This window comes from Bison bison, unplaced genomic scaffold (genome assembly GCF_000754665.1).
Source record: "Bison bison bison isolate TAMUID 2011002044 unplaced genomic scaffold, Bison_UMD1.0 scf7180017864343, whole genome shotgun sequence".
Lineage (NCBI taxonomy): Eukaryota > Metazoa > Chordata > Mammalia > Artiodactyla > Bovidae > Bison > Bison bison.
Genome location: NW_011494915.1, coordinates 4,338,736 through 4,366,188, shown reverse-complemented (window position 1 = coordinate 4,366,188; position 27,453 = coordinate 4,338,736). Strand labels below are relative to the sequence as shown.

The following is a 27,453-nucleotide window of genomic DNA, read 5'->3' as shown; positions in this document are numbered from 1 at the left end:
TCCTAACTCCGGAGTTTCCGGGCAGGACACATCCTTCCCAAGGGAACTAAGACCGCACACATCTGTGATCACGTCACAGGCCTGAACTGAGACTCTGCACCCCACTCAATCATCTTCTCTGTTCTCTGCTGCCGCCGGCCCGCCCCTTGGCCGGGTGCCTCTGTAACCTGTTCCCCTGGCACCTTCAGTAAAGACACAGGCCATGCTTCCCAGTGGCCCGGCAGAGCTGCGATGCTCTTCTTTAGTACAAGTCCCTCTGCCGTCTCCTCAGTATCCTTCAAGGCCCCAGAAGCTCTCTGGCGTACGGACCTTCATCCCAGATCACTCGGGTGTGGCACGGAGACACGGTGTGTGTTCCCAGCAGGGGGAGTCAGGGCCAATCCGGGGCCTTGGGTCTGGGGCTGAGAAACCCACAGTCCAACCATTATGGCGGGGTGCCTCTCTCAGACGGAGAGAAGGAAAGGAAGTGCGAGGTACCAGACTCGAGGGTCCTTCCTGATTTCCTCCTTGACTGTGAATCAGGAAGTGGGTTGGAGAGACCAACAACCAATCGTTTTGTTTGCCATGGCCCAGATGAGGGTGCTCAGCCTTTATACCCTTGTCTGCACTGGATTGGGGGTGGTGTTCATGAACTCCCGCCCAAGCCACAGGGAGGAGAAGCGTGCATCCTGAAGAGACCAGAGTCAGGGCTAGGTAACTGGGACCCTCTGTGTCCTGCCCTCTGACAGGAGGGACAGGGTCACTGTTCCTCCACAGTATGATTGTAGGAAAGATGGCGGCAATATCTTGACAGCGTAGAGGTTATCTGCATTGACTGACTGGTTAGTCCAAGTCACTCTACAGCTCCGCACCTGGTTCCGCCTCTTGCTAAGCCCTCTCTGACTGGCTGGAGTTGGCCACTGTCATTTAGACTCAGCTCTGCTTTTGTCCCTCCCTCTCCCCTCCGACAGTCAGGCAGAGCTCTGCAAACACTCTGGTCTGAGGATTTCATACTCAAGTTTGATCAGGCCCTCAGTGCCCGAGAAGGGAAAACCCATCCGTTCACACCCCTGCCCCCAAGCCTTAAAATCTCCTTCTGCTTCTCCTCCCAGACACAGCTGGGAAGCCAGACACCCAGCCTAAGGAGGGCCTCTATGCTTTGCAACAGCAGCCCTCAGATTGGTTTGGTTTGATTCTCTTTGGTTTCCCTCAACAGAAGGAAATGGAGGGACCCAGGAGAAAAGTAATCAGGAATCTTCTCAACATTAGAAGGCCTGGGTTACAGATCTTGTCCTGAGAATGCTGTTATTTGTTTAGTTGCTCAGTCGTGTCTGACTCTTTGCGACCTGATGCACTATAGCCCGCCAGGTTCCTCTGTCCAAGGGATTTCTAAGGCAAGAATACTGGGATGGGTTGCCATTTCCTCCTCCAGGGGATCTTCCTGACCCAGGGATCGAACCCGCATCTCTACACTGGCAGGCAGATTCTCTACCGCTGCGCTATCCTGAGAGTCCTACTCTATAATCTCAGATAAGACTTTCCGCTGCTGGCTTCAGCTCTCTAGCATGGCCTGAATGGCCCCCAGGGGCTCCAAAGCTCTGTGGTGCCCGGAGAAGTGTCCTGCTCTGTGCCATTTCTGCACAGACAAGGACACAGAGGATGCCACTCTGTACTTTTCACCAGGAGTTTCTTGCCCACTGAATCTCCACACACAAAGTGGAGGAGGCAGGTCAGAAGACAGACAGCATTTTCCAACCTCCAAATGCTCCCCTGAGGATGGGCGTGGGGTCTCAGGCAGCCAGACGGTGCCTTCTGAAGACTTAATCTGATGGTCAGATTACCGCAGCAGGCAGCACTCACCTCTAACCCGATCTTGCTGCCTCGGGCATCGGATGTGGCTGATGGAGGCAGACACAGGGCAGCTGGGAAGCCAGACGGCCCAGCCTAAGGAGGGGCTTTATGCATTGCAATAGCAGCCCTCAAATTGGCTCCTAATTACATCAGCTGTTTTTGCAATGGGGGTGCTTTTAGGGGAAAGTAAAATGCAGACTTGTTATCTGTCAAATTCAGTACATATCACCTGCCCCTCCCTTCTTTCTTCTTGAGCTTCCAGGCAACAGAGCTTCAGAGCCACGGCTGCTGCGTCCCTCAAGGCTGAGCATGTCTGGGTCCCAGTGTCTCTCAAAGCCAAGGCCTTCGGAGTTCACCAGGACCTAGCTTTCTCAGCCTCTCTTGTCTGTAGCTGTCAGGATTACCACTGCTCTTTCTCTATCTTTATAGGAATCATCTTTCTGCTTAGTATTGATGAACAAAAATATTTTAGACAAGGTGAGTCAAAAAACCCTGTCCCTTTCTCCTATTTCTTTTTTTTAATTAAAAATATTTTTTTCAGTAGTTGTGGCTCCTGGGCTTTAGAGCGCAGGCTCAGGAGTCATGGCTCCCAGGCTCAGTTTCTCCGAGACACATGGGATCTTCCTGGATCAGGGATAGAACCCATGTCTTCCGCATCAGCAGGTAGATTCTTACCCCTGAGCCACCAGGGAAGCCCTCCCTAATTGTTCCTTTTCAAAAGTCCCGATCATTCCTACCCCACATAGGAAAAGAAGCCAGGGTTCCTCACAGCGGTCCCCAAGCTTTTTGGCACCGGGGACTGGTTTCATGGAAGACAGTTTTCCCACTGACTGGGACAGGGTGGATGATTCCAGGATGATTCAAGGGCATCACATGTATTGTGCACTTTATTTCTAATCTAATGCTGCTGCTGGTCTGACAGGAGGTACAGGTCTGCGACCTGGAAGTTGGGGACCCCTGTGTCCAGTGTGAACGCAGGTAGCTGGTGGCAGAGCTAGAGTTAGAACTAAGCTCTACTGTTTCTAGGTCTGTTGGCTGATTCCTTTTTCTCCTAATTAGTTCTGTCTGTACCTCATCCCCAGTCCCAGCCTACAGTCATTCTGAGCCAATGGCTGACCCCTGGGCTGGTTCCACCCTGCTCTATGCCCCAGGGTCTTGGGGTCAATCAGGATGTTGAGATCAGGACCGGACCCCCGTGAGACTGAGGGATTGGGGTGGGTAGACCGCAACCCTGCCTCCTTGGCATCTTATCACCCCTCTTCTTGGGCACAACTGCTTGTCAGGGCTAATTAGCTCAGCCCTGGCTAGACATGGGTAGGAACAGAGTGGGTGGGAGGGATGAAGGGCATAAGTCATGAGGAAGGGGCCTGGGGAAAAGATGGCTGTGCCTCAGGGCGCAGAGACAGAGAGCACACTCCCCCCGACTCACTGAGGGCCCCAAGGAGGGACCTAAGGAAGGAGTTCAGGGCCTGGGGCTGGGGCCACAGGCTGGGGAAGGTAGTCACCGCAGCAGTGGGGCCTCCTTCCCAAAGGCCCTGCCCTGCCACGTGCTCCACGGTGTGGCGGGGCGAGCCAGCCCTGGGTTCAAGCCTGCCCCTACCGTTTGCTTGCTGTGATCATGGCCTGCCCCTTCACCTCTGAGCACTCAGCGCCTGCTGCTGCAGCAAGGGGACCGCTCTTGCTGCTTTTGAGGGAGGAGACAGATGGGCCCCTGGGCTGGACACCTGATGTTTGTCAAGCAGAGTAAAATCGAAGCTTTATTCTCACCTAGACACATCAAGGACAAAGCTAGTGGCAGAAGCTGAGCTCTGCTAAAGAAAAGAGATAAAGTGCCCAGTCCTGAGGTCAAGGAGGACTGCCCTGTCTGCACATGCACAGGAAGGTTCCTTTGGGGTCAAAAATGGAGGGGGCCCACCCATAATTAGTGTGGATACCCATCCATAGACCTCTGTGGAGGGATCCATCTAGGCAAAAATTTGCACACACATCTTGGTCCAAGAATGAGTCCGGTGTAGAGAAAGAAACAAGATAATGAGCCAAAGGTAAACAAAGACCTGGAAAGACTGTCTGATATAAGTGATTTAAATCCTTTCTTTACTTAGCTCCTCACTCAGGACACCTGCACTCCTTTCTGGGTATGTATTTCTGTCTTGCTTCCAACTTAAATAAATAAACTGTTTCTCTGTGTGTTCTCCCATATGTTGTGCTGTCTCTAATAATAAACTTTGTACCTGTTTTGCAGTTTTTACCTCCTTGAAACAGTTTTGCTTTCAAACTGGGGTAAGAATCAGGGAACTTGGCTTCTGGATGCTAGCCCCTGGCGGACTGGCAGGTAGGTTCAATCCCTGGACAGGGAAATAAAATCCTGCTTCAAGACCCCTGTCCCTCTGAGAACAATCTCACCTGACTCCTGGAAGAAGCAAGCCCAACGAGGAGCCCTGAGCACAGTGCTCCTCAGGGGTGAGAGACTGCTCTGTAATCAACACTTATTCTGGGGAAGACAAACTGAGATCAGTGTCTCAGACTGCCACAGAGTCCTTGGGGTCCCTCCAAGCCCTCTCGAGGTATTGGCTTCTGCTGAAAAAAATAAGACAGCCCAAGTTTATCATTCTGGAGACACAGACTGAAGAATCTGACTTAGAGGATAAGAACAACAAGAAGAGGCGGAGGCTGGCCTGCTGCTCTCCTCCTGGCGACTAGGATCCATGCCGGCTTTCTCCCCAGGAAAACCCACCTACACACGGCGCTCAGGTAGGGGAAGAAGACCGGTTCCTGATGACACACAGATGGCCAGGGTTGGCTTCACCCCTCCTCACCACGTCATACTATCAACATCTCACCACTGGGAGCACAGAGCAGCTTGGTGATTTTTTTTTTTTTTTTCTGCAGTAGCAAACAGCACAAATGACAGCCATTTCTAACTGCCTGTTCATCCAGCTCGTGGGTCAAGGAGAACAAGTTCTGTCTCCAAGATGAACTGAGAACTCGCCTGCCACTCACCCCCTGCTTCATTTCCAGGTACAGCAGGGAGGAAGGTTTCTAGAGAGAGCTTGAAAACTAGAGAGCAAGGCTGTGCTTCCTTCCTGAGCAACACTCTCTGTGGTTCTCTCCAGGATCAGTAAGCACCCGTCTAGGGTGGAGGGGAGAGCAGACATGTCTGTGAAACCTACACTCTGGGTTAAGGGCTGTTTCGAAGGTGGCTTTCGAGGGCAAGAGGAAGCCCCCAGGACTGCACGTTTCCCGCAGCCTGGCCTGGGGTAGATTTAATTTCTCTATCTGCCACTTGGGGAGCATGGTTAGGAAACTAAAAGCTGAGGAAGTCAATCATATCCTCTAAGAGCACATGTGTCCAAGCTGCCTCATGGCCTCGCTTCCACCTGGCTCTGGAGATCTGTGGCTGCCTGGGTTCTGTCTCTCCAAAACCGTGCCCCTCCTCCCCCCAGTGCTTGTATTGTGTGTGTGTGTTTTATTTTAAATCCATAAGCTAATTGGTTTTCTGCAGGGCTAACTGAATTTCCCCAATTTAATTTGCAGAGATGCTCCCCAGGAGCCATTACAGCATGCGATGTCCTCCAGATTGGATTATCGGCCTCTCCGGGGCTGCTGTACTGAGTCGGAAGGTGGGGCCCAGCCCCATAACCTGATTACCTGAGCAGCGGAACTTCTTGCTCTTGATCTGGCTGATGCGCTTGTTGGCCAGCCGGCGTGGGCTGCTGCAGCGGGCCCCGCTGGTCTCAATGGGGTTGTCCTGCAGGTAGTCAGCCAGCCACCTCAAGTGGCAGTCGCACACGAACGGGTTTTGGGCCAAGTGGCTGCGAGAGGGACAGGAGTTCATTAGGGGGGCCCTCGGGGCTCGGTTCCGCCACCGCCCCCCTGGCACAGGCGCTGACAGTACAGCTCCAGGCTCCCGCCCTCAGTGCCCCAGGAGGCCTCGGGGGGTGCCGGGGCTGCTAAGACAAGACCTCCAGACAAGACCTGGATGCGGGCCTGAGGCCTGCTGTTGGCAAAAGCCAGTCAAGGTGTAGCTGGCACCCAGTCTGGGGCATCAGCCTTCCAAACCCTCCCCACCTGGGGCAGGACCCAGGTCTCGAACCTCACCCATGACACTGCTGACGGGCATAGTAAGCTGCAGGCTTAGGGTTTATGCGGAGAGCAGACTGAATTTTGTTTTCCAAGCTCAGGAACACCCGGTGCATAAAGCAGCTGGTGTGGCATCGGGCACAGGGCGGCTGTTCCATTTACAGTAGCAGGTTTTGCTGTTATTATCCTCAGCATCATGGGGGCGTCAGCCCCGTGGGCTCACTGAGAAAACCCTCCACAGCGCCGCACAGTGCTTAGCACGCAGTTGGGCTTCAGTGTGCGACAGCTGTCCTTACTTTCTGTGGCTCCTGTCTCTGGCTCCAGGGGCAGTGAGCGCTAGATGACTCAAAAGGCCTCCAGAAACCCCCAGGATCGCGGTCAGGCCTGGCGCTGGGGCGAAGGTCTAAGCTGAGGGGTGTAGCCATCGGAAACACAGGCTGAGATCTGTCCTCAGGTGTCATCTGTCTAATGGAACTGTTTATGAACATCTGATATTCTTGCCTGGAGAATTCCGTGGGCGGAGGAGTCTGGTGGGCTGTGGTCCATAGGGTCGCAAACAGTCAGACATGGCTAAAGCAACCTAGCACACACGTATGCCATGCTTGGAAGTGAGGAACTCCTCTCAAAAGAGGGAGGTGAAATACCCCTGCATTCTGGTACGAGGTGCCTGTCCCAGAGACTTGGCTTTGTGGTGTGGACAGGGACAGGTATTAGTGGGCAGGAATGAGTTTTCAGCAGAGACAGAGCCTGCTCAGAGAGAATATAGCACCCAGAGTGGTTAAGACAGCAGGTGAACCAGCCACTTGGGCTGGATTCAAATCCTGCTGCTTAGTAGCTGTGCAACCTTGAATAAGTTACCTCACCTCTCTGTGCCTTGGTTTCCTAACAAAAATGGGGCATCATAGTAGCACCTACCTCCTAGGGTTGCTGTGAGGCTTAGTGGTTTGGATACAGGGAAACCATCCCGTGGGGCAGTGAGCATGGCGTGAGTGCTCAGGACAGGCCCTCTAGCACTGTGACTGGTGCTCTGCTCGGGCTGCAGGCTCCGGGGCTCCTCTGGGACGTGCCCGCTCTGCCTGGGTTGTGAGTGCTCTGTGGGACCGCCGGCGGCGGCCTGGGCCTGTGCTGGCACTCCTGACATACTCACAGTGTCTGGATGGCCTGCAGAGGGGCAAAGAGCCCCTTGCTGATGGTCTGCAGCTTGTTGTCATACAGGGAGAGCAGGCTGAGGCTCTGCAGGTCCTGGAACGTGTTCACCCGCAGGCAGTTGATCTTGTTGGCATTGAGGAGGCTGCAGACAGAAGAGAGGCCACTGACTGCCTCATCCCGGTGAGGCCTGCGGAGCAGGGGCGGGGCTGCTGGCCTCCCAGAACCCTCCTGACGGCCAGGCCCCCCCACCAGAGAAAGAGGGGACCTGCGGGCCTCCGGCCGCGCGATCTCCTACCACACCCGGGCACTGGCAGCCACGCAGCACGGACGCCGTGTGACACATCAGCCCCTTGAGCCTTCCCCTGCACCCACGCCCTGGGAGGAAGACTGGAAATCGCACCCTGCGTGTTCCACTTTCTACTGTAGAAGGCAGAGCCTCCAGGTCTCAAAAAAAAGAAAGAAAGAAAGAAATCTTTGGCACAATTGCTTGTAAGCTGTAGCTGACTAAGAGGTAATTTTGATTCAGAAAATTCCTCAGAATTCTTCTGGATCACTGATCCCATTGGGAACCTGCTGAAAGCCGTAGGTCATCCTCCCAGAAAAAATTCAGCCACAGGAAGGCATGAGTGCACACACACACGCAGTCTCAGTCTCACACACACAAACACGGAAGGAGCCCTCGCGATTCTGCAAATACGCCACGAGCTTTGGTCCAGGCCTTCTGAACATACTCTCTACCCCTTTCATCTGGAGACTCCTTCTCCTCCTCTGTATCTCAGCTCAGATGCCATCCCCTCAGACAGGCCTACCCTGACCACCTCATTTCCAGTGCAGCCCCACGACTGCCTGTCATAACCCCCGTTTACTCCCCTCACAGCCCTTCTCTCAACTTGTGATCAGAAGATATTTGCCTCCTACTCAAGACAGTACACAAATGATATATATTTTATTCTTGCCTTTATTCCTAGTACTTAGCCCAAGCATTTATTAGGATATACACCTGGCTCCAGCTCTGACTCCAGGGGATCACACTCATCGAAGGTGACACCCATCCCCCAGGGTCAGCCTTCCTATCCACGAGGGCTGTGGCTTTAATTCTTCAGAACCCTGCCCCCACCAAAAACAAAGCTGTAAAAGAAAGCTTTCTGGCGAAAGGCTGGCCCAGCGAGAGTGAAGCCTTGAGGGTTACAGGAGTGTTTCCAGGATGTGGCTGCCAAGGCAAGCACTTTGGGTCCTAAAAACCCTTTATGATCCTAGACTGATGAGCTGTGCCCTTCAAACTCATGTGAAACTATTTCTATTTCTCACTTGCTCTTGAATGAAAGTGAGGGGCTACTAAACTAACCAGCAAAAATCTTGAATTGTAAAATTTTCTCTTTTTAACACTGGCTCAGAGCTTCCCTCCCGGGGAAGGACCCGAGAGATACATCATGGCTGGCTTGCCTCTAGAGTTCCTGGTGCCAAGGTCCACAAGACTGGAGTTGGTAATGGAGGGACTGCCATGGGAGCTCAGCCATCCATGCCACCTCTCCATGGCTGCAGCTCCGTCCTCACAGGGGCCCCTGAGCATCCTGTGCGAGGTAGGCAGCTGCGCTGGTGACAAGAGGAAGCACTGCCTGTTTAATCTGGCTAATGATGGGCAGGGGTCCCAAGGGTTCACACAGGTGGCCTCCTGCCTCTAGGTGGAACAAAAAGCTCACGTTATTAGAAGACTTTTCACATTTTCCAACGTGCTTTCCTGACATCCTGTTATTCTCACAGTCACCTGGGCAGAGGGGCAGAGCCAGCCTCACATGTTAAAGGCGAGGAAACTGAGGCTGAGAGTTGGGGGAGAGAGAGGGGAGTTGTGCAACGTCATGCATTTCCAAGGAGTATGCTGGAAACAGTTATGGTGACTGAGGTCTCTGGAGGATTTCCTTCTTTATGAGTGCTTTATCTACCCTGCCCATATGTCTATCCCTTTGCAGCAATTTCCCCCCAAGAATATCCTATGCTTTGTATATTAAATTTTACTCAAAGTCACTCCATTTGTTGGTGGCAGGAGGCGGGGGGGCATTCCAAGGAAGATGCTATGGAACAGAGAAACAGGGAGAAAAGAGAGAGAGCCCAATAGGGCTAAACCCCTATGAGTCAGGAATAGATGCTTCACACAACTATTTTTTGGTTTTCTTGTTAAAAAGAAAAATAAAGTGAATGGTAAATGATTTGTTCCAAAGCTTGATATTCAGGGCCTTTTGAGGGAAAAACTGAATGAGGTAAAGAGACCAGGTCTGAAGTGCTATCTCATGACCTAAGGACAGACCCTCTCTGCAGCATCCTGCAACATGCCACATGCAACTCTTTTCATCCAGCCCTCCCAGTGTGCTGAAGGTGGGGACAAAGCTACCCTGAGGTGTCACCTCATACCAGTCAGAATGGCCATCATTAAAAAGTCTATGAATAGTAAATGCTGGAGAGAGTGTGGAGAAGAGGGCACCTGCCTACACTGTTGGTTGGGAGCATAAATTGGTGCAGCAACTATGGGGAACAGCATGTAGGGTCCTCAAAAATCTAAAAATAGAACTACCATATGATCCAGCAATCCCACTCCTGGACATATGTCCAGACAAAACTTGAAAAGATGCATGCCCCTTAATGTTCATGAGGCATTCTTTACAACAGCCAACACATGGAAGCAACCTAAATGTGCATCAGCAGATGAATGGATAAAGAAGATGTGGCGTACACATATATGTACACAGGGAAATATTACTCAGTCATAAAAAGAAGGAAGCAATGCCATTTGTAGCAAGATGGATGGACCCAACGGTGATCATACTAGGTGACGTTAGTCGGACAGAGAAGGATAAAACATGATATTACTTACATGTGCAATCTAAAATATATATAAATGAACTTATTTACAAGACAGAAACAGACCCACAGCAGAGAGAGCAAATTCATGGTTATAAAAAGAGAAAGCGGGGTGTGGACTGATAAATTAAGAGTTTGGGAATAGCAGATACCAACTACTGTATATAAAACAGATAAACAGCAAGGTCCTACCACATAGCACAGGGAACTATATTCAATATTTTGTAACAACTTATAATGGAAAAGAATATTGAAAAAGACCATATGTACATACACACATACATATGCACAGACATGTGTGACTGAATCGCTCTGCTGGACGACAGAAACAAACACAACACTGTAAACTAACTATACTTTAATTTAAAAAATCTGGATATTTCTGTCTGTCTCTCTCTGCCACACACACAGACCATAAAAGATTTTTATTTTCTCCTGGAAAAAACCCAAAACAGCTCTCCTAGTCACACTGGGTCTCCGGGAGGCGGTCACGGAGCAGCTGCTCTCTGTAGATAAGAACTGTGCTCCGTGGGCCACCATCCTCACCGTTCCCTACTGCTTGCCCCTCTCAAGGGGACCGATGCCGAAGCTGAAGCTCTGAGACTCTGGCCACGTGATGTGAAGAGCCGACTCATTGGAAAAGACCCTGATGCTGGGAAAGACTGAACGCAGAAAAAGAGGAAGGCAGAGGATGAGATGGTTACATAGCATCATGGGCTCAATGGACATGAATTTGAGCAAACTCTGGGAGATAGTGGAGGACAGAGGAGTCGGGCGTGCTGCAGTCCATGGGGTCTCAAAGAGCTGGACCTGACTTAGCACCTGAACAACAACAGCAACAACAACTCAAGCTTATTGTCCCTACCTTGTCTGAGTGCTGCTGCTGCTAAGTCACTTTAGTCGTGTCCAACTCTGTGTGACCCCATAGATGGCAGCCCACCAGGCTCCCCCGTCCCTGGGATTCTCAAGGCAAGAACAGTGGAGTGGGTTTCCATTTCCTTCTCCAATGCATGGAAGTGAAGAGTGAAAGTGAAGTCGCTCAGTCGTGTCCGACCCTCAGTGACCCCATGGATTGCAGCCTACCAGGCTCCTCCATCCACGGGATTTTCCAGGCAAGAGTACTGGAGTGGGGTGCCATTGCCTTCTCCGACCTTGTCTGAGTAGGAACTGAAATTTGAGACCTGAGGGCACATTCACAAAGACAAACTGCAGAACTGGGTTCTGGGGAATGCTAGACACCAGATAGGGAGGGTGGCCACGGGGAGAGTGGAGTGGCGTTCCGATCCGCCTTGAAAGGGCATCCAGATCGCAGGCCACTCTGGCAACGCTCCTCACCCATCAGGACTATCGAGGCTTCTTGTTTTGATCCAGATGCTTTCTTGTTCCCCTTTGCTCCTAGACCTCTCAGCATGGGATGCTATCGCAAAGACGGAAGGCATCAAAACAACCCAGGCTGGCACGATTATGAGGCAAAGATAGCGCGAGCAGCAGGAGCAGAAAGAAACACAAAAGGGCAGCGCCTCGGGGTCACTTATTCTCCCCAGGAATGCTTGGCTCCCTAAGGCAAGACACATAGGTGCAGGGAGAGATAAAGCTAAGCTGCTTATCCAGATTTAGATGCCCAGGACCGCCTCACTGATTCCCAGCACCGGCAGCATCCAACAGCCTGTCCTTCTGTCCTGTCTCCTCTGGGAGGAAGGTTGGCAGCTACTCAGCTCAGTCTGGCTTCCATAAAAGGATCTCTCAGCTATCTGGTACAAGAGGACAAGAGCCGCAGGGGAATTAAAAAAAAAAACAACAAACACCCTAAAACACTAAATAAAAAAACCCCACTCTATGATGGAGCAAAGAGACAGTAACTAACTATTTGAAACAGGGTTCAGCAATTCTGTAAGAAGTTCGGAACACAAGCCTTCTTCCTCTTTCAATGGAGGGATTGATTCTGTCCCCATTCACCCCCCTTTGAGGAGCAGTGGTATAACGGCTGTGCGCATTAATAATAATGTAGCATTGTCTCGAGAGACTGCAGCTTTGTGAGCAGCCCTGTGTGAAAGGTTTTCCAAAGCGCTTTTCATGTAGTGTCTCCTTTCACCCTCACAGTAGCACTGCGATTGTCCTCATTTGGGGGATGAAGAAATTGAGGGTCAGAACGGTGGTGGATTTAACCAAGGTGATAGTGAAGCTCCGGTCTACCTGAGTGCAAAGTTCATCTCTCACCCACCACATGGAGAGAAAAATCCGTATTCTGCCCCTGTCCTTGGTGGAAGGTATTCCCTGTCCCTGGGGAGCTATTTTTGCCAGCTTGGGAACCCACCTGGGCACGCTTCAGGTTGATGGAGGTCTGGCTGGGTCTGGAAGACTGCTTGCCTCTTGGCTGTGAGGAGGCATCAGGAGTCCCGCTGGCTCTTAGGGAGTGCCCACCACCAGGTGGGTGGGATGGGATGCCCTCTGAAATGCTCACTAAACCTCCATGGGCACGATGGCAGGCTCTTCCTTGAGTGGCCTGCACCTGTGCAAAGCAGGGTCTCAACCTTCAGAGCCCACTGACTAAATGCTGACTGGGGAGCTGGTATGCTTGGCCCTGTACTCCCCTCAGCCTGGATTCTCACATGAGGCAGACCAGGGGAGAGCGAGGAAGCAGAGACAACAGCTTCCCTTATGCAAGATGGGACGCTCTGGTCCACCTCGCACAAGAGACAGCCTGGTACTCAGGGTCCAAACTTTGATCCCCAACTAGGTCTCAGCTTGACGGCCTGGTGGATCCAGTGAAGGGGAAGGGAGGTATATTCTGTTCATAAATATTTCCCCGGAAGCAGATCCAACCATCTATCGGGGCCATCTGCTCCCAGACCCACCTCCCAAAGGAAACTCAGAGGCCATATAAACAGAAAAGAGATGGAGGTTGGTGGGGAGGAGGGTTCGAGAGGATCCTGTCAGGTGAACCTGGGGCCACATGACCTAACAGGTAATAAACACTGCGTGTGGCCGGCGCTCTCCCAGCCCTTTACAAATAATAACTTGCTGAATCTCCCGACAGCCTCAAGAGGTAAGTGCCCCTCCGTCCGACAGATGATACCTCTGGCACACGCAAAGTGTAAGTATCTTTGACTAAACTGGCACAACTAGTAAGTGGTAGGTCGAGATCTGGATCCATGCTATTTTAGTTCAAAGACTTTGCTGCTATTCCGACTGTGGGAAGTGCCTGCAGCTTCTGGGAGGAGGTGGAAGTTGGTTTTTTGTAGCCACTCCCATTGGCTTAGTGATGATTCTACAATGAAATGAAAGCACAGAGCCATGCTCCCCTCAGAGGAGATCAAGGAGAGTGGAGCACGCACACATCCCCTTCTAAATTTATGTCTAACCGTTAGCTCTGTGAGGCACTCTGCTACCCCGCTCTTCACCGAGCATTTTCAGCTTCCACATATGTTCCACATCAAGAGGTATTAGCACTCAGCCCATTGACTAACCAACCTAACAATGCTGCTGAGAGATTATCCTTTCCAGAAGTTGTTGCCTTCAGAAAAAGCAAAGTGGGCAACAGAATCCATGGAGAGTGTCAGAGCTGGAGCCTGGGGTGGAGAAAGGTGGAATAAAATATCCAGACTCCTGGGTCTGGGCTGAGGAAGGGCCCCTGCCTCCAGGCCTGCTGCAGGATCAGGCCTTGCTCGACCGGAAGAATCCCAGGGGCTTCCATCACTCACAGCAGCTTGTAGCCTCCTCCACTCAGGGTCCAGGTAACAGGAGGAGATGGGCCACAGAAGGGAAGAGAGGTTCACCCTGACCCCCACCCCCAGTCTCCCAAAAGAGGCCACAAGTTCGGGGTTCACTTGGCAGCAGCTGTTCTTTCTCATGACTGGCTCTGCTCCTGTCTCTGGCTACAGGGGCAGTAATGGGACAGAGGACCACTAAGGCCCCCTTTCTAGCTACTGCCCTTGCCCACATCCCCTACTCCATTAAGATTCCCCTGAGTTTACAGCCTTAGCCACGAGGTTGAGAAAACACCAACATCTGGAGTCAGGTTTAATGATAAATTGCATCAAAATCACCTTGGCAACGCCAGTGGTTCACACATTGATTCAGTGGCCTGAGCTCTCATTTGAATGATATTTATATTCTCCACATCTGCCCACAGGTCTGCGGAAGACAGCAGTTTAAGGCTCTTCCTCCTACTTACACTGTGTTTGTCTGCACATGCCAAAAGCATAATGCAAACCCCGAGGCACAAGGTGTTCTTAGGAAACTGATGTCAAGAAAGAGGGTAGCGGCCACGTTCTGGAGCGTAAGTGAAGCCCTCCCGGGAAAGACCACGGGACAGGAGGATGAGCCCAGCTTCCTGCCAGGAACTTGGGTGCTTCATGGAACCTCCTTTTCTTAAGTGAGGCTGAGGGGGGCGCGTGGTCAGCTTCTGTTTCATAAACACTCAGATGTTTATCATGCTATGGAGGGGAAAGATGGTACCGACAACCTCAGGGCATAACCGTTTCTCTGCCTCCTCCAGTAGGGGAATCATTGTTCAAGAATAGGTTACGGGGTACATGCCCAGTGGTGGGATTGCTGGGTCATCTCTGTATGTGGCTGGACCTAGAGCCTGTCATACAGAATGAAGTAAGTCAGAAAGAAAAAAACAAATACTGCGTCTTAATGCATATAAATGGAATCTAGAAAAAATAGTACAGATGAACCTATTTCCAGGGCAGGAAAAGAGATGCAGACATAGAGAATGGAGATGTGGACACAGTGGGGGCAAGAAAGGGTGGGGAGAATTGGGAGATTAGAACTGACACGTCTACGTGTACGCATGCTAAGTCACTGTAGTCACGTCCGAGCTTTAGTCGTGTCTGACTCTGCGACCTTATGAACTGCAGCCCTCCAGGCTTCTCTGTCCAAGGGATTCTCCAGGTGGGAATCCTTGAGTGGGTTGTCATACCCTCCTCCAGGGGATCTTTGCAACTCAGGGATCAAATCCGCGTCTCCTGCATTGGCAGGTGGGTTCTTTACCGCTGAGCCACCTGGGAAGCCCCGGACATGTATACACTGCACGACCACAGTAGACAGCTAGTGCGACGCTGCTAAAAGGCACAGAGAGCTCAGCCCCTGTGGGATGCGATAACCTGGAGGGGTGTGACGGCGTGGGTGGGAGTGAGGTTCAAAAGGGAGGGGACATATGTACACCTACAGCTGATTCACTTCACTGCACAGCAGAAACTAACACAACATTGTAAAGCAATTTTATTCCAATAAAAAAAGGAATGGGTTGCAAAGGCTCTGTTATGAAAGCACACTCACTGTGTGTCCCTGTGAGTATTTCCCACTATTAAGCACTGGCATAAACTATTAGTGAGGATGCCAATTAGGGGAGCCATTCTGGACCCCTGATTAAGCTGCAGTATTTAGAGTTGACCCCTTTGTATCTTCTCTTTTAAATTTTTTCCTTTAGAATTAACCCTCTGCCATCCTGAAACTCTTTATCTACTAAGTGCAATAAGGGCCACTCTTGTCTTAGAATAAACATGCTCTCATCCCTCCCATATGAAATATGAGGGATTTATTTTGACCTTTGGTAGCCTCCTGAGGCTTCCCAGGTGGCTCAGTGGGTAAAGAACCTGCCTGCAATGCAAGAGACACTGGAGATGCGGGTTCAATCCCTAGGTTGGGAAGATCCTCTGGAGGAGGAAATGGCAACCCACTCTAGGATTCTTTCCTGGGAAATCCCATGGACAAAGAAGCCTGGCGGATTACAGTCCATGGGGTCCCAAAGAGTCACAAGACTGAGCATGCATGCAAGGCAACCAGAGGGAAGCTGAGATACTGACAAATCAGACAAGGGAGCCAGCACCTGCTCTCAGGAGATGGAGGGCTTGTGTGAGCTGGCTTGCTCCTTTCTTCCCAAACAGCTACTAGGGTCACATTTGCCTATCTGATTGCTACCTGGTTCTGAATCAGTCCTTTAAGAGGGATAAGCCCTTTAACAAGGATAAACCATCCACTCAATGACCAAAGCATGGAATGATTCCAGAATTTAAGTCTCCCTAAGAGACTCAGCTTCCCTTAGGAAGCTCCAGATACACAAGAGAGGGAAGAATTCCTCCCTCAAGAATGCATGACAAGGCTTCCCTGATGACTCAGTGGTAAAGAATCCGCCTGCCAATGCAGAAGTCACGGGTTCAATCCCTGATCCAAGAAGATTCCACATGCTTCGCAGCAACCAAGCAACCGTGGGACACAACTACTAAACCCGTGTGCCGCAGCTACTGAAGCCGTGTGCCCTAGAGCCTGTGCTCTGCAACGAGAGAAGCCTGTGCACCACAGCTAGAGAAAGCCTGTGTGCAGCAAGGAAGACCCGGAGCAGCCAAAACCAATGCATGACACGGGCTTTCCTGGCTAAGACTCCACACTCCCAATGAAGGAGGCCTGGGTTTGATCTCTGGTCATGCTGGAGAAGACTCCTGAGAGTCCCTTGGACAGCAAGGAGATCAAACGAGTCATTCCTAAAGGAAATCAGTCTTGAATATTCACTGGAAGGACTGATGCTGAAGCTGAAGCTGAAGCTCCAATACTTTGGCCACCTGATGTGAAGAGTTAACTCATTGGAAAAGACCCTGATGCTGGCAGATTGAAGGCAGGAGGAGAAGGGGGCACCAGAGGACAAGATGGTTGATGGCATCACTGACTCAATGGACATGAGTTTGAGCAAACTCTGGGAGATAGTGAAGGACAGGAAAGCCTGGCGTGCTGCAGCCCATGGGGTCACAAAGAGTGGGACACAGCTTAGCAGCTGATCAACAATAACAGGGAACTGGGCTACTAGGAGTTCGTATGCCACAACTAAAGATCCCACGTGCCTCAGTGAGGTTCTGCACTTGGCAACAAAGATCTCGCTGCAACGAAGACCTGGTGCAGACAAGTAAATTTTAAAAAATAGTAATAATAAAAGGAATGCATTACAAAGTAAGTCTGCTTCTACTTCTGGAGAGAATTCTCATCATCTCATCTCAGCCCAGTCTTTAAAAACAAGCAGGTTCTTGATTGTCCTCTCACTGAGTTCAGGGCAAACTCTAGTGGGGATGAGGACAGTGAGCTCGAGGAAGTGCCACAGAAGATAGTGGGCCCCTGATTTAGACTGAGGCTAACAAGAGGAGCTGAGTAACTATCAGTTCCATGGTACTTCCTCCTTGGCTTGAGCCAGTGAGGAATTCTTGTCTCGTGTATCACCAAACTAGCTCTGCAGATTGACCCATGACTGGGTCAGACGCAGATGTCTGGCAGGGACTCCACGTTCAGAGTGCTCGGGTTCCAATGCTCCATCATTTACACACTGAGAGACAATGGCCAAGCTACCTACATCATCAGTTGCTGAGTTTCTACATCTGTAAAATGAGCCTCTCAACAATATCTTCCTCTTGGCATGGTTGTAAAGGTTAGATGAAATTGCTTAGCACAGGTTCTGGAGCATATTAAGTCTTCAATAAATGTTATTAGCAGCAGTAGCTATACTAGTGAAATAGCTGGTGAGGGAAAGTGAGCTATAGGGAGTTAAGTTTTGCTCACTGCCCTGTAATTGGCAGGTTGCTTGGAAAACTCCAAGACCCTTCAATGGCCTTGTCTGCCTTCCAAGGAAATCAAACAACAGGCGCCTGGGTTGCCTTAACTCCTCCCAGCCCCAAGACGGTCTGGCTTGGGTTAAGACCTCCTGGAGCAGGTTTAACATCGACTGGAGCCAGGATTTATGTGAAAGCTTCCACCTCAAATGACTGCCCACCCCACCTGAGTGTCTCTCCCATGTGTGCCGTGCAATCAGTGAGCACTAACTGAATGCACTGACCCCCGGAGAGCTGTAACACTGCAGCCTGATAACCGCCCATGCAAGGAAGAAGTGATGGCTCTGGAGACATGCTCGCTGCTTGCTTTCCTGTGTTAGAGAGGGCCAACTCCTGAGCTGCAAAGTCACAAATCTGGGGGCATTTTGGCTGGACACACACTCAGGATCACAATCTCCAGGACCCCAGGAACCAGGGTGGGCAGGGGAATGGTGAAGATCTAAGCCTTCACACTAAAGTTTCCAGTGATAAAGAGGGTGGATGGAGCCTGGGAGAAGAGGACAGGTCACTTCTCAGGTGATCAGAGTTGGGAGTGCACATCCAGCGGCATGTCCTGTCCTAACCGTGATTCTGAGATGTCTCCATGTGGGAAGTTTCAGTTCCCCACAGCTTACAATGGAATCTCTCAACACACTTCTTGCCCAACTGGGCCCCTGACTTGCATCCTAACAGCCTGTCTCCATGAAGAAAGCTCGCAGATTCATTCATACCCTCAAAGATTATAAGGGTTGTTCGAACTAAACAACAAATGTGTGTTTATACAGATGTAAGTCTGTACTTCTAAGTCTGTAGTCAGTATTTATGCAGATGGAAGTCTGCAGGAACTGAACCTTTTAGGATTAATTACGGGGAGACATACTATTTTCAAACACGTGAAGAATATGAGAATAACCTTTTCTGAGTTTTGCAGAAGCCATGACTGAAGTTTAGTACAAGAAATAGCTGGAGCCCCTTTGCTGTCCACCTGAAACTATCACAACATTGTAATCAATTATACTCCAATATAAAATGCAAAGTTAAAAAAAGAGAAAGCACTTCCTGACCTTTTCAGTACGCCGAATTCACCACGGAAACCATCAGCACAAGAGCAGCAGGGTTTGTGCCAGTGTGTGCGGGACAGGATTCTACACCAGCTGGGACAGAAGCTGTCCGGGAAGTGCTGAAGATTTTGGAACTCCAGCTAAAGGAGGTGACTCTTGCGAGGCTGACACCCAGAAGACAGGGTACTGGATTTGTGGTCCCTTCCCAGGGCTGCTGAAGCTTTTTCATGGAGACCTGTTGGCTGCAGCCTCTGAGAAGCCCTGAAGACTGAGTTTCCCCTTAGAGTTGGCCGTCTGCCCGAAGCAACAGGACATGAAGATGACCCGGGAGGGATGGGTACCTAACAGGCTGGCCTAGTGTAGTAGGGTGGCTGAAAAGTTTGGGGACACGGGGAAAGAGGGGATGGGAAGGCAGGACAACCAGCTACAACACACTTGCTTTATTATGGGCTGAGTACGAACTCTGCTTATTGTAATACAGTGGGCTGGTCATGGAACTAGAGCGGCCGTCTCTTGTTTACAGTCATCTTTTTACCCTAATTTGATGTGTACAACATGAAAAGTACGGGCACATGGGAATTTATAAAGAAGTGCCAGCTATATTTAAAATGGTTAACCAACAAGGTCGTGCTATATAGCACAGAGAACTCTGCTCATTGTTATGTGGCAGCCTGGTTTGAAAGGGAGTTTGGGGGAGAACGGACACATCTATTTGTATGGCTGAGTCCCTTTGTTGTCCACCTGAAGCTATCACAACATTGTTAATCAGCTAGACCCCAATATAAAACAAAAAGGTTTTTTTAAGTGTCAGAAAGGAAACATCCAAGATCATTTTGGGCGACAGAGACAGCTTGGCTTTTTGCTGTTGTTTTTCAGTCACTAAGCCGTGTTTGACTCTTCGTGATCCCTGTGATCTCTGGACTGGTACTGCCAGGCTTCCCTGTCTTTCATTATCTCCTGGAGTTTGCTCAAACTCATGTCCGTTGAGTCGATGACGCTATCCAACCATCTCATCCTCCGTCGCCCCTTTCTCCTCCTGCTCTCAACCTTTCCCAGCATCAGGGTCTTTTCCAATGAGTTGGCTCTTCACATCAGATGGCCAAAGTAATGGAGCTTCAGCTTCAGCATCAGTTCTTCCAACGAATATAGTTGCTTTGTGATGCGACCATAGTTTGAGAGATGGAGAGAGAAGAAAAAACACAAAACCCTTGCAGAAAGCTTTCAAGTCAAAGAAAAGGAAATTTCTCAGACTAGCAGGGTGTTCTAATCAGGGCCTTATCGGAAGGTCTCCAGTCTAACAAGGAGAAAGCCAATCTACCGAGGGCGGAATGCTACATTAGATCCAATCAGAATCTGCTTTCTAATTGCTCAACACCAGGTCAGAGCCCAGTGACAGCTACAGTTGCTGGTTCTTTCTGGAAAGTGAGGAACTTGAGTTGTGTCAACTCTTGGTCTCAAGGGAAGGGAAAAGCTTTGTCTTCACTCCCAGATATTCAGCTCCATCAGCTCAAAATAATGAGACACAACCAGAGTTTTTTCCTGGCCTATGCAAAGCTCTAGTCATCTTACGACTGCTGTCAGCTGGGAGCTGGAATCTATTTCCTTTTTTAAAAAACATGCATTCAGGACTTCCTTGATGGTCCAGTGGTTAAGAATCTGCTTTCCAATGCAGGGGACGGGGGTTTGATCCATGATCAGGGAACTAAGACCCCACATGCTGTGGGGCAACCAAGCTCAGGCGCCACGACCAGAGAGAAGCCTACACACTGCAACGAAACTCCTTAGTGCTGCACCCGAGAGCTGACACAGCCGGATAAAACAGCAGATACATAAACAGAGCGAACGGCAAGAAACACGGCCCCCGAGCGTGTGTTTATGATACTGTTGCTGTATGCCCTGCACCGTGCTAGGCACTTTGATGCGTGCTATGTTTCTCCCTAATGCCTACAAGGGCATATAGCATTCAACAATCAAAACATGACTGTTACAGGATATCTACCCCAGCCCAGTGAAACACGACACCTCCGAATCTCCCTCTAGGCCATCCTATTGTTGTCTTCTGGCAGGGGATTAATAGGTACAGTCAACTGGCCTTCTGGTGGCAGTTATACCTTACATTTTCTTTGCTCCAAGCAAAGAATACCATCTGTGAAACCCCCCAGCTCACTGCAGAGCCCTGACATGTCCTTCTAACAAATAGCCACAAAGGCCCACCGAGGGCTGCGACCCTTGAACACTGATAGGTACACAGAGCCACACAGAGAGAGACAGACACGGAGACAGAGGTGTGCAGGGCTGGACAAAGAGGAAGCAGAGAAAAAGACACTGAATTTTCTTTCTCTGGCTTTCCTCTTCACTGAAACAAGCCTTCCCGGTGCTGTGATGGATGTCCTGTCTGAAAACTAGCTGGCCACCTCATCCAGGCGTGATTCATGTGCTGCTACTGTGTGAGGAGACTCTGTCCAGGGCTGAGTCTTACAGGGCACAGAAAGGGTAGAGAGCAGAGATGTGGGAAGAAAAGGCTAAAGGAAAAGCCTCACTTCCTTTTTCTTGAAGAGTCCTGGGCGTCCCCGTGTGAGACGCACTGTGGACCTTCTTCCGTCCACCCTTGTTCCTGACTGCCCACCCATCCGGAGATAAAACTTGACTACGTTGTCAGCAAGCTCGTGACGGAGCTTCACTTAACAGCACACAGGAGGCAGGAAGGGCCCAGGCTGCTTCTGTAAGGGGCCTGCGACTCGGAGGTGATTGTACAAGGGAGCATGTATGAGTGCGTGCGCGCGCGCGCACACACACACACACTCACACACACACTCATCTGTACTCAGATGCATGCCTCTGGTAACATACATCTTGTGGTATTCAGAGGTGTGGGGGCCTTCTGAGCCACAGGACCATGTAAGCTCTTCTCCAACTTCCACATCCATTTTCTGTATGACTGAGGGCAAGTCATTTACCTCTCTGAAACTTGGTACTGTCCATTGCTAACAGGATACTCAAGATCATTTCCTAATACCAATAGGAATTATGATGTGCAGACATGGATGTGTACACACACACTTCCCACACCCACAGTACATGCGTGTAGATGCTACGGCTACCTGATCACAAACCAGGGATAATTCTAGCCTGATCATAAAATCTTAAAATACAAGATGAGCTAAATTCCTTTCCTTGTCTCTCCACATCAGAGTTCACTTACTTTCTTCAAACATTTAAGCTCAAATGACCAGAATGAAATAAAAGCAAATAAATAATCCCAGAGCTTAAAATTTGAGGCAAGAAATCCTCCTTTAAATTAAATAAACACTTCCACCCTCAGCCATATCTTTCCCAGATAGAGTCACAACAGTGACTGATTATGCTCCTAATTATTTCACAGACCCAACCCTACCTCCTTCAAGGTCACATGTCTACCGTCAGCTCTGTTTCAGCTTTAGTATTGGAATACAGTGTATGAACATTTTAGTTCCCTAAATTCTGAGCATTATCGCGGATTTGACTCTGGCTTAATTTCTAGCCCCCCAAGCCTAAGGGTGGTGATTCTTGCTCGGGTCAGGCTCCCAAGCTGCATCACCTAGCTTGTTCACACTGACTTTAGCCTTCCTCTGCCAACTCCCCAGCTCTATTTCCACCAACATGAGGCGGTGGAGGTGAGGGCTGGACAGCTCAAAACAATTTCTTTTTTCCATTTAATGAGCACAAAGTCAAAAGAAGAACTCTACAGAGCATGGCTCAAAGTTTGCAAAAAAGAGCCTGTTAACAGTTCTAGAGACAATATTAGTGACAAAGTTCCTACTCACAGCAGCTGCAGGGACACCAGCCCATCAAATAGTCCCTTGGGAATCTCCGTGATCTTGTTCCCATACAGCACCCTGGAAAAGAGCAGAGGGGACAGTGGTCACTGCGGATGGGAGGCCACTGTCACCCCTTCACGCAGGAGGTCACCACCTCGGCCCACTCCGGTGGGATCTCAGCATCACCTTCCCCAGCCCGCCTCTTCCCTCCTCCTCACCAGTGAGACAGGGGGCTCGCGCCTCTGAGGCTGGAGGGGCAGGCCGCCTGAGAGGCGAGGAGGAAAGGACTCCATCCTCATCTCCTCCTGGGCAGCCCCACTCAATAAGTAATCCACAATAGCAAGACACGGTCCCTTTGTGGTGTCTCCCGGAGCTGCTAATATGACTCACACCCTGGCAATAAATAAGACGTGTGGGAAGCCAGCCAGCCCTGTGTTTTCTTGTCTTCAATGGGTATTGATCAGGCTGAGCCCAGCCTACAGAATGTTTCCTTTTAATATCCTGTTCCATCCTAAGGAATTCCTGAACTGAGTCCTTTAATCATCCATCTAGACAGGGCTTTGGATATCTGGGGTCCTACCCAGATGGCTCAAGGACTGCTGAGTCAAGGACTGGCTCTTTGGAAAAACTAGGGAGCAAGTAACTGTTATTGCAGTAATAGCAGCTTCTATATTCCAGCCTCTTTTTCCCATTCTCTGAGCTCCAGGAACCAAGGAATTCTTTTTACCCTTCTGTCTTCCAGCCTCGGAGTCCCTCACACTGGGTCTCCTATTTAAGGGCTGGTCTCTGGTGACTTCTGACGCACCAGAAGTGTGGGGAAGAAGTCTCCTGAGTCTGGCTCTTCCGTAGACACTGCTGGCTTCTCTTCTCTCATCCGTGGCACAGACTTTGATGATCTCTTGAGTCCAGCCTCCTCTGAGATGGAGGGAACTTAGCTAAGAAAGATCTTTTAAAAAAATGTTTCCCTCTTGAGGCCTGGAGCACACTGAATTAAGTCAAGATTTGATTCCCACTCAGATTGCAAATCCAGGCTGTGACGTGTCTTTGAGGAGGCAAAATATTAGGATGAGGAAATGGTAAATGGAAGTGATAAACCCACCCCCATTTTCCAGACACCACCAGGAGAGAGTAAGTGTCCTGCTCAGCCTGCGGGTGTGTTTCATTAATGTTTCAACAAATTAATGACTAAATAAAAGTCAGCATGATGGCTCAGGCTCCCATTTGTAATTCATATGACTGTCTCACTGCTCACTGTGGCAAATGCAGTGCCATCACCGTCTGCTTGGCTTGGCAGATGGCAGAACCTCCAGTGCAGCAGGGGCTGGTGGGATGACGGGCAGGGTGGGGAAAGGGGGTCCTTGAATCACAGGTCCACGTGGGGTGTGCCTAAGCCTCAGTGGGTCGAAGCCACTCTGGTGGCTGAGGGGGGCTTCTGGGCATAGACCTGTCTGCCTGTATCCTCAGCTCTTTCCTGGACTTCCCTTCCCACCTTTCGGATCTGGCCTTAAACAACTCATCCTTGGAAGGTTCTCTTGAATATCTCAGTCAACATTTTCTGTCTTTCTGCATTTGATTTTTTTAAAATTAAGTAACAATTTACATACAGTAAATTTACATACATACAGATAGATTTTCTATCACCTATTTTTTTATTACCTCACCCCTTTTCATTATGTCACGTTACATTATTACATATTTATTCATTTTAAACATTTTCTGTGTCTCCTCTACAGCCCCCTTTAATAGATGAATAGATCCCATGTGTGTGATGACATCATGTGGACTGTTCACGGCTGGCTCCCTAGAGCTGAAAACTGAACAGGATCTAACACGGTGAACGCCTGTTTGAGAGAACAGTGCACAGGTATGGGGTAAGGCCTTCTTGCCCTTTGCTTTGGCCGCTCCTCACTCTGGGCAGGGGGTGTTGTTCTTCGAAGCCCCTTGAGGCCAAGACTTGCCTGTCCAGTCACGGCCACTTTCTCAGAGCCTGTGAGGCTGTTCAGCATGTGGTAAGCGTCTGTTGAATGGATGATGCGTGTGCTGGGGATGAGAGCACTTCATTTAAACAATGCCCTGATGGAGTTCAGAATTGGCTAGTGGCATGCCAGTTTCCCATTGGGCAACCAGATTGTGAATTTCTTTTCCTGTAAGACAGGAAGCGTCTCACGGTCCTCAGTGGGCTCCCAGACCCCGGCAAAGGGAAAGCAGCCGGGGACAGGAGGGCGGGGGCAGGGAGAGGATCCTGGTGGCAGACGGCCACTCTCCCTCCTCCTCTGTGATCTTCAGCACAATAAGCAGACACTAATCTTACGCACAATCCTGTCTTTGATATCCCAACCAGATGTTCTACCTGATAAATGAAACTAATTTACTTCGCCAGCAGCAGGCAACAGCTGAATCAAGAGACCTCCCTGTCTCCAGCCCCTTCCCAGCGGGATAGGGCCAGGTGGGGGAAAACGTGTATCTTGTTACCTGCCCACTCATCAATTAAACAAATAGGTTGCACAGAGGGACAAAGCACGGACAGCTTGCCTCTGAGCATCCTTTCCCCTGCCAGGTAGGGCAGGTCACCAAATAATACAAATATCAACTGATGACACCTTAGCTGTATCTTGTACTTTTCACGTTATCTCAGGATGCGGTATAGATGGGGATCAAGAGCATGGTTCTGGAGTCAAACTGCTTGGGTCTAAATCCTGCCTTTCTCACTTGTTACTGTGGACTCTGGATATCCAAAGTTACATTGGTTTATTCAACATGTCTTTTTTTTTTTTTTTTTGCACAATCACTACATGCCAGGTACTGTTTGAGGTACCAGAGATTCAGCCAGGATCAAAAGAGACAAAAGCCTCTGTTTGTGTGGAGTTTAGATGACCCAGTTTTTAGATGAACCATCAAAGACAGATGAGGACAGGTTTCCTATTTTAGGTCCTTGTGAGGATGAAGTTTGCAAGCCTCCTAGAAGAGTACCAGGTACACAGTAAGTGCTCACTAAGTACTGCCAGGGATTGTCGGGACTGCAGTCATGAACGCATTTCAGGCAGGAGAGGTGTCACTGTGCCATTTTGCCTGTGAGGGAACATGCACACCAGAGGCAAGTGATGGTCCTTGTGCCACAGGGCAAGTCTCCGGCAGGGTCAGAACAAAGCTCTATGCCTTCCTGCCCCAGAGGGTCTCTGAGCCCCTGGTAGGCACAGCTTTGGTTCCATCCAAGAGCCTGCTTTCAGGTTTCAAAATCAAAGAAAGGCTTATAGGATGGGGTTGATGCATTCTCAGAACAATAGCCATGAGATTGGTTTGGAGAAAAAGCCTTAAAATCAGAGGAAGAAAATGAGATCCTCCCTAGACAAGGCCACATGCATGGAAAACATGGCACATGGTACTAATCATACATTACAATCCTCTCTCTTCATCTCCCCGGACAGTGCTGCCGAGGTGGGGGAATGCAGTTGGAGGAGAAGATGCATTCGAATTAGAAGCCAATAACTGGGAAGGCTGCTGGGCACTTAATCAATAAAAATAATGCATTTGGGTTGTAGAAATATTCCCCAAGATCAATTTCCCCTGAAGAAATATTTGTTTCTTTTACCAGGTTGCCACAAGTGTGTAAGGGAACATAAAACCTTGATAAACACCGCCTGGAAAATATGAATGCGTCCCTCTCCCACTCCCACCCCACAAGCCTCTGCTCCCCACTTACAGTGACGTGAGCGACTTCAGACCCTGGAAGGCATCTGGAGCAATGTCGGAGATCTGATTCTTGCTGATGTCTCTGAAAAATTAACAGGGAAGTCTGAGAACACAGCTCAAAGGTATGATATGGCCATATCTGAGGGTGGACCAAGCATTGCAGGTATGCAGAATGGTGAGGATGAATTCATCAATTTATTTATTTATAGTGCGAGAGCAGGTCTTAAAGATCATTCCATTCAAATGCCTCATGATACAATGCGCTATATATGTGTATCCCTCTTCTTGGCTTTCAAAGCACGCTTACTCGTGGCATCTTGACTTTGACATACGGCCATGCACATGGCAGCCTTCGCTCTGCAGGTGGGAAATGGCACCCAGTTAGATGAGGGCCTTATCGTAGGTTGCAGAACCAGGCAATTATAGCATAAAGGAAGCAAAAGCCAGCTTCGCCCAAACATAGCCCAGGGTTCCTGTGAGCCTCACCTTCTTGTGTAATGTCTTGGCAAATGCTTATTTTTCTCCCCCAAAGTCCTGAGTCATTTTGCCTCCCCAGTGACTTCTCCCTGACCTGAATGGAGGTTTTGAGCAGTGACTGCAGTCTCTGTCTGGTTCAGTGCATCTTCAGCCGTGTGGTATAAAGACATCATGAGAGCCTCACGGTGACTTTGAGACATGTAATTGCCACTGGCAGTACTCCTTGGACGGAAGCAAGCCCAGGGTGGTGAAGACCAGAAACAATGTGAGTGAGAAGGATGCTGTGTGTTAGAAGCAGCTAACCCAGCCTTGGGGCATTGGGATCTCCCCGATCGGGAGGTTGCTCACTCCGCAGTACCCCAGTGACTTCTGAACACCCACATCTAGTTCTCACTAACGACATTTCCCTGAGTGCAGAGATGTCTCTTAGGAGTCATTAGCTCAGAGACAGCCTCTGGGCTCCTGTCCCTGGATGTGGAGATGCTCCAATTTCCAGCTACAATGAACTCTGGTGCCTCTTCTTTAACAAAATAAATCAACGGGTCTTTGCTTTTGTGAAAAAGAGGGGAAGTTGGGGGCCTTGGAGGGTCAACAAGGAGGAGACGGGAATATTGAGAAGAAAGCATGTCTAAGCAACTGCTTCCAGCGAGGTCAGACGCCCGGCTCTCCTAGCCTCTTAAGTGCATTCCTTGAGCCTGTTTCTCTACTCCTTCTGCATGTGTGTGCTAAGACACTTCAGTCATGTCCAACTCTTTGCCATTCCAAGGACTTGGGATCCTCTGTCCATGGGATTCTCCAGGCAAAGAATACTGGAGCTGTTTGCCTATTACCTCCTCCAGGGGATCTTCCTGACCCAGGGATTGAACCCCTGTCTCTTATGTCTTCTGCATTGGCAGGCGGGTTCTTTACCACTAGCACCACTTGGGAAACTAGCCTTCA

General features: G+C 49.9%; 1 protein-coding gene across 1 annotated transcript in view; it reads right to left on the bottom strand.

Annotated features, from left to right (window-relative positions):
• The window catches only part of SLIT3 (slit homolog 3 (Drosophila)), a 928,626-nt gene that overhangs the window by 108,513 nt on the left and 792,660 nt on the right, over nucleotides 1-27,453 (bottom strand). The window contains exons 12-15 of the mRNA XM_010854582.1: nucleotides 26,048-26,119; nucleotides 22,354-22,425; nucleotides 7,058-7,201; nucleotides 5,479-5,642 (exon numbers count right to left, since the gene is read on the bottom strand). Coding sequence (XP_010852884.1) covers nucleotides 5,479-5,642; nucleotides 7,058-7,201; nucleotides 22,354-22,425; nucleotides 26,048-26,119 — 452 coding nt within the window. The remainder of the gene's footprint in view (nucleotides 1-5,478; nucleotides 5,643-7,057; nucleotides 7,202-22,353; nucleotides 22,426-26,047; nucleotides 26,120-27,453) is intronic.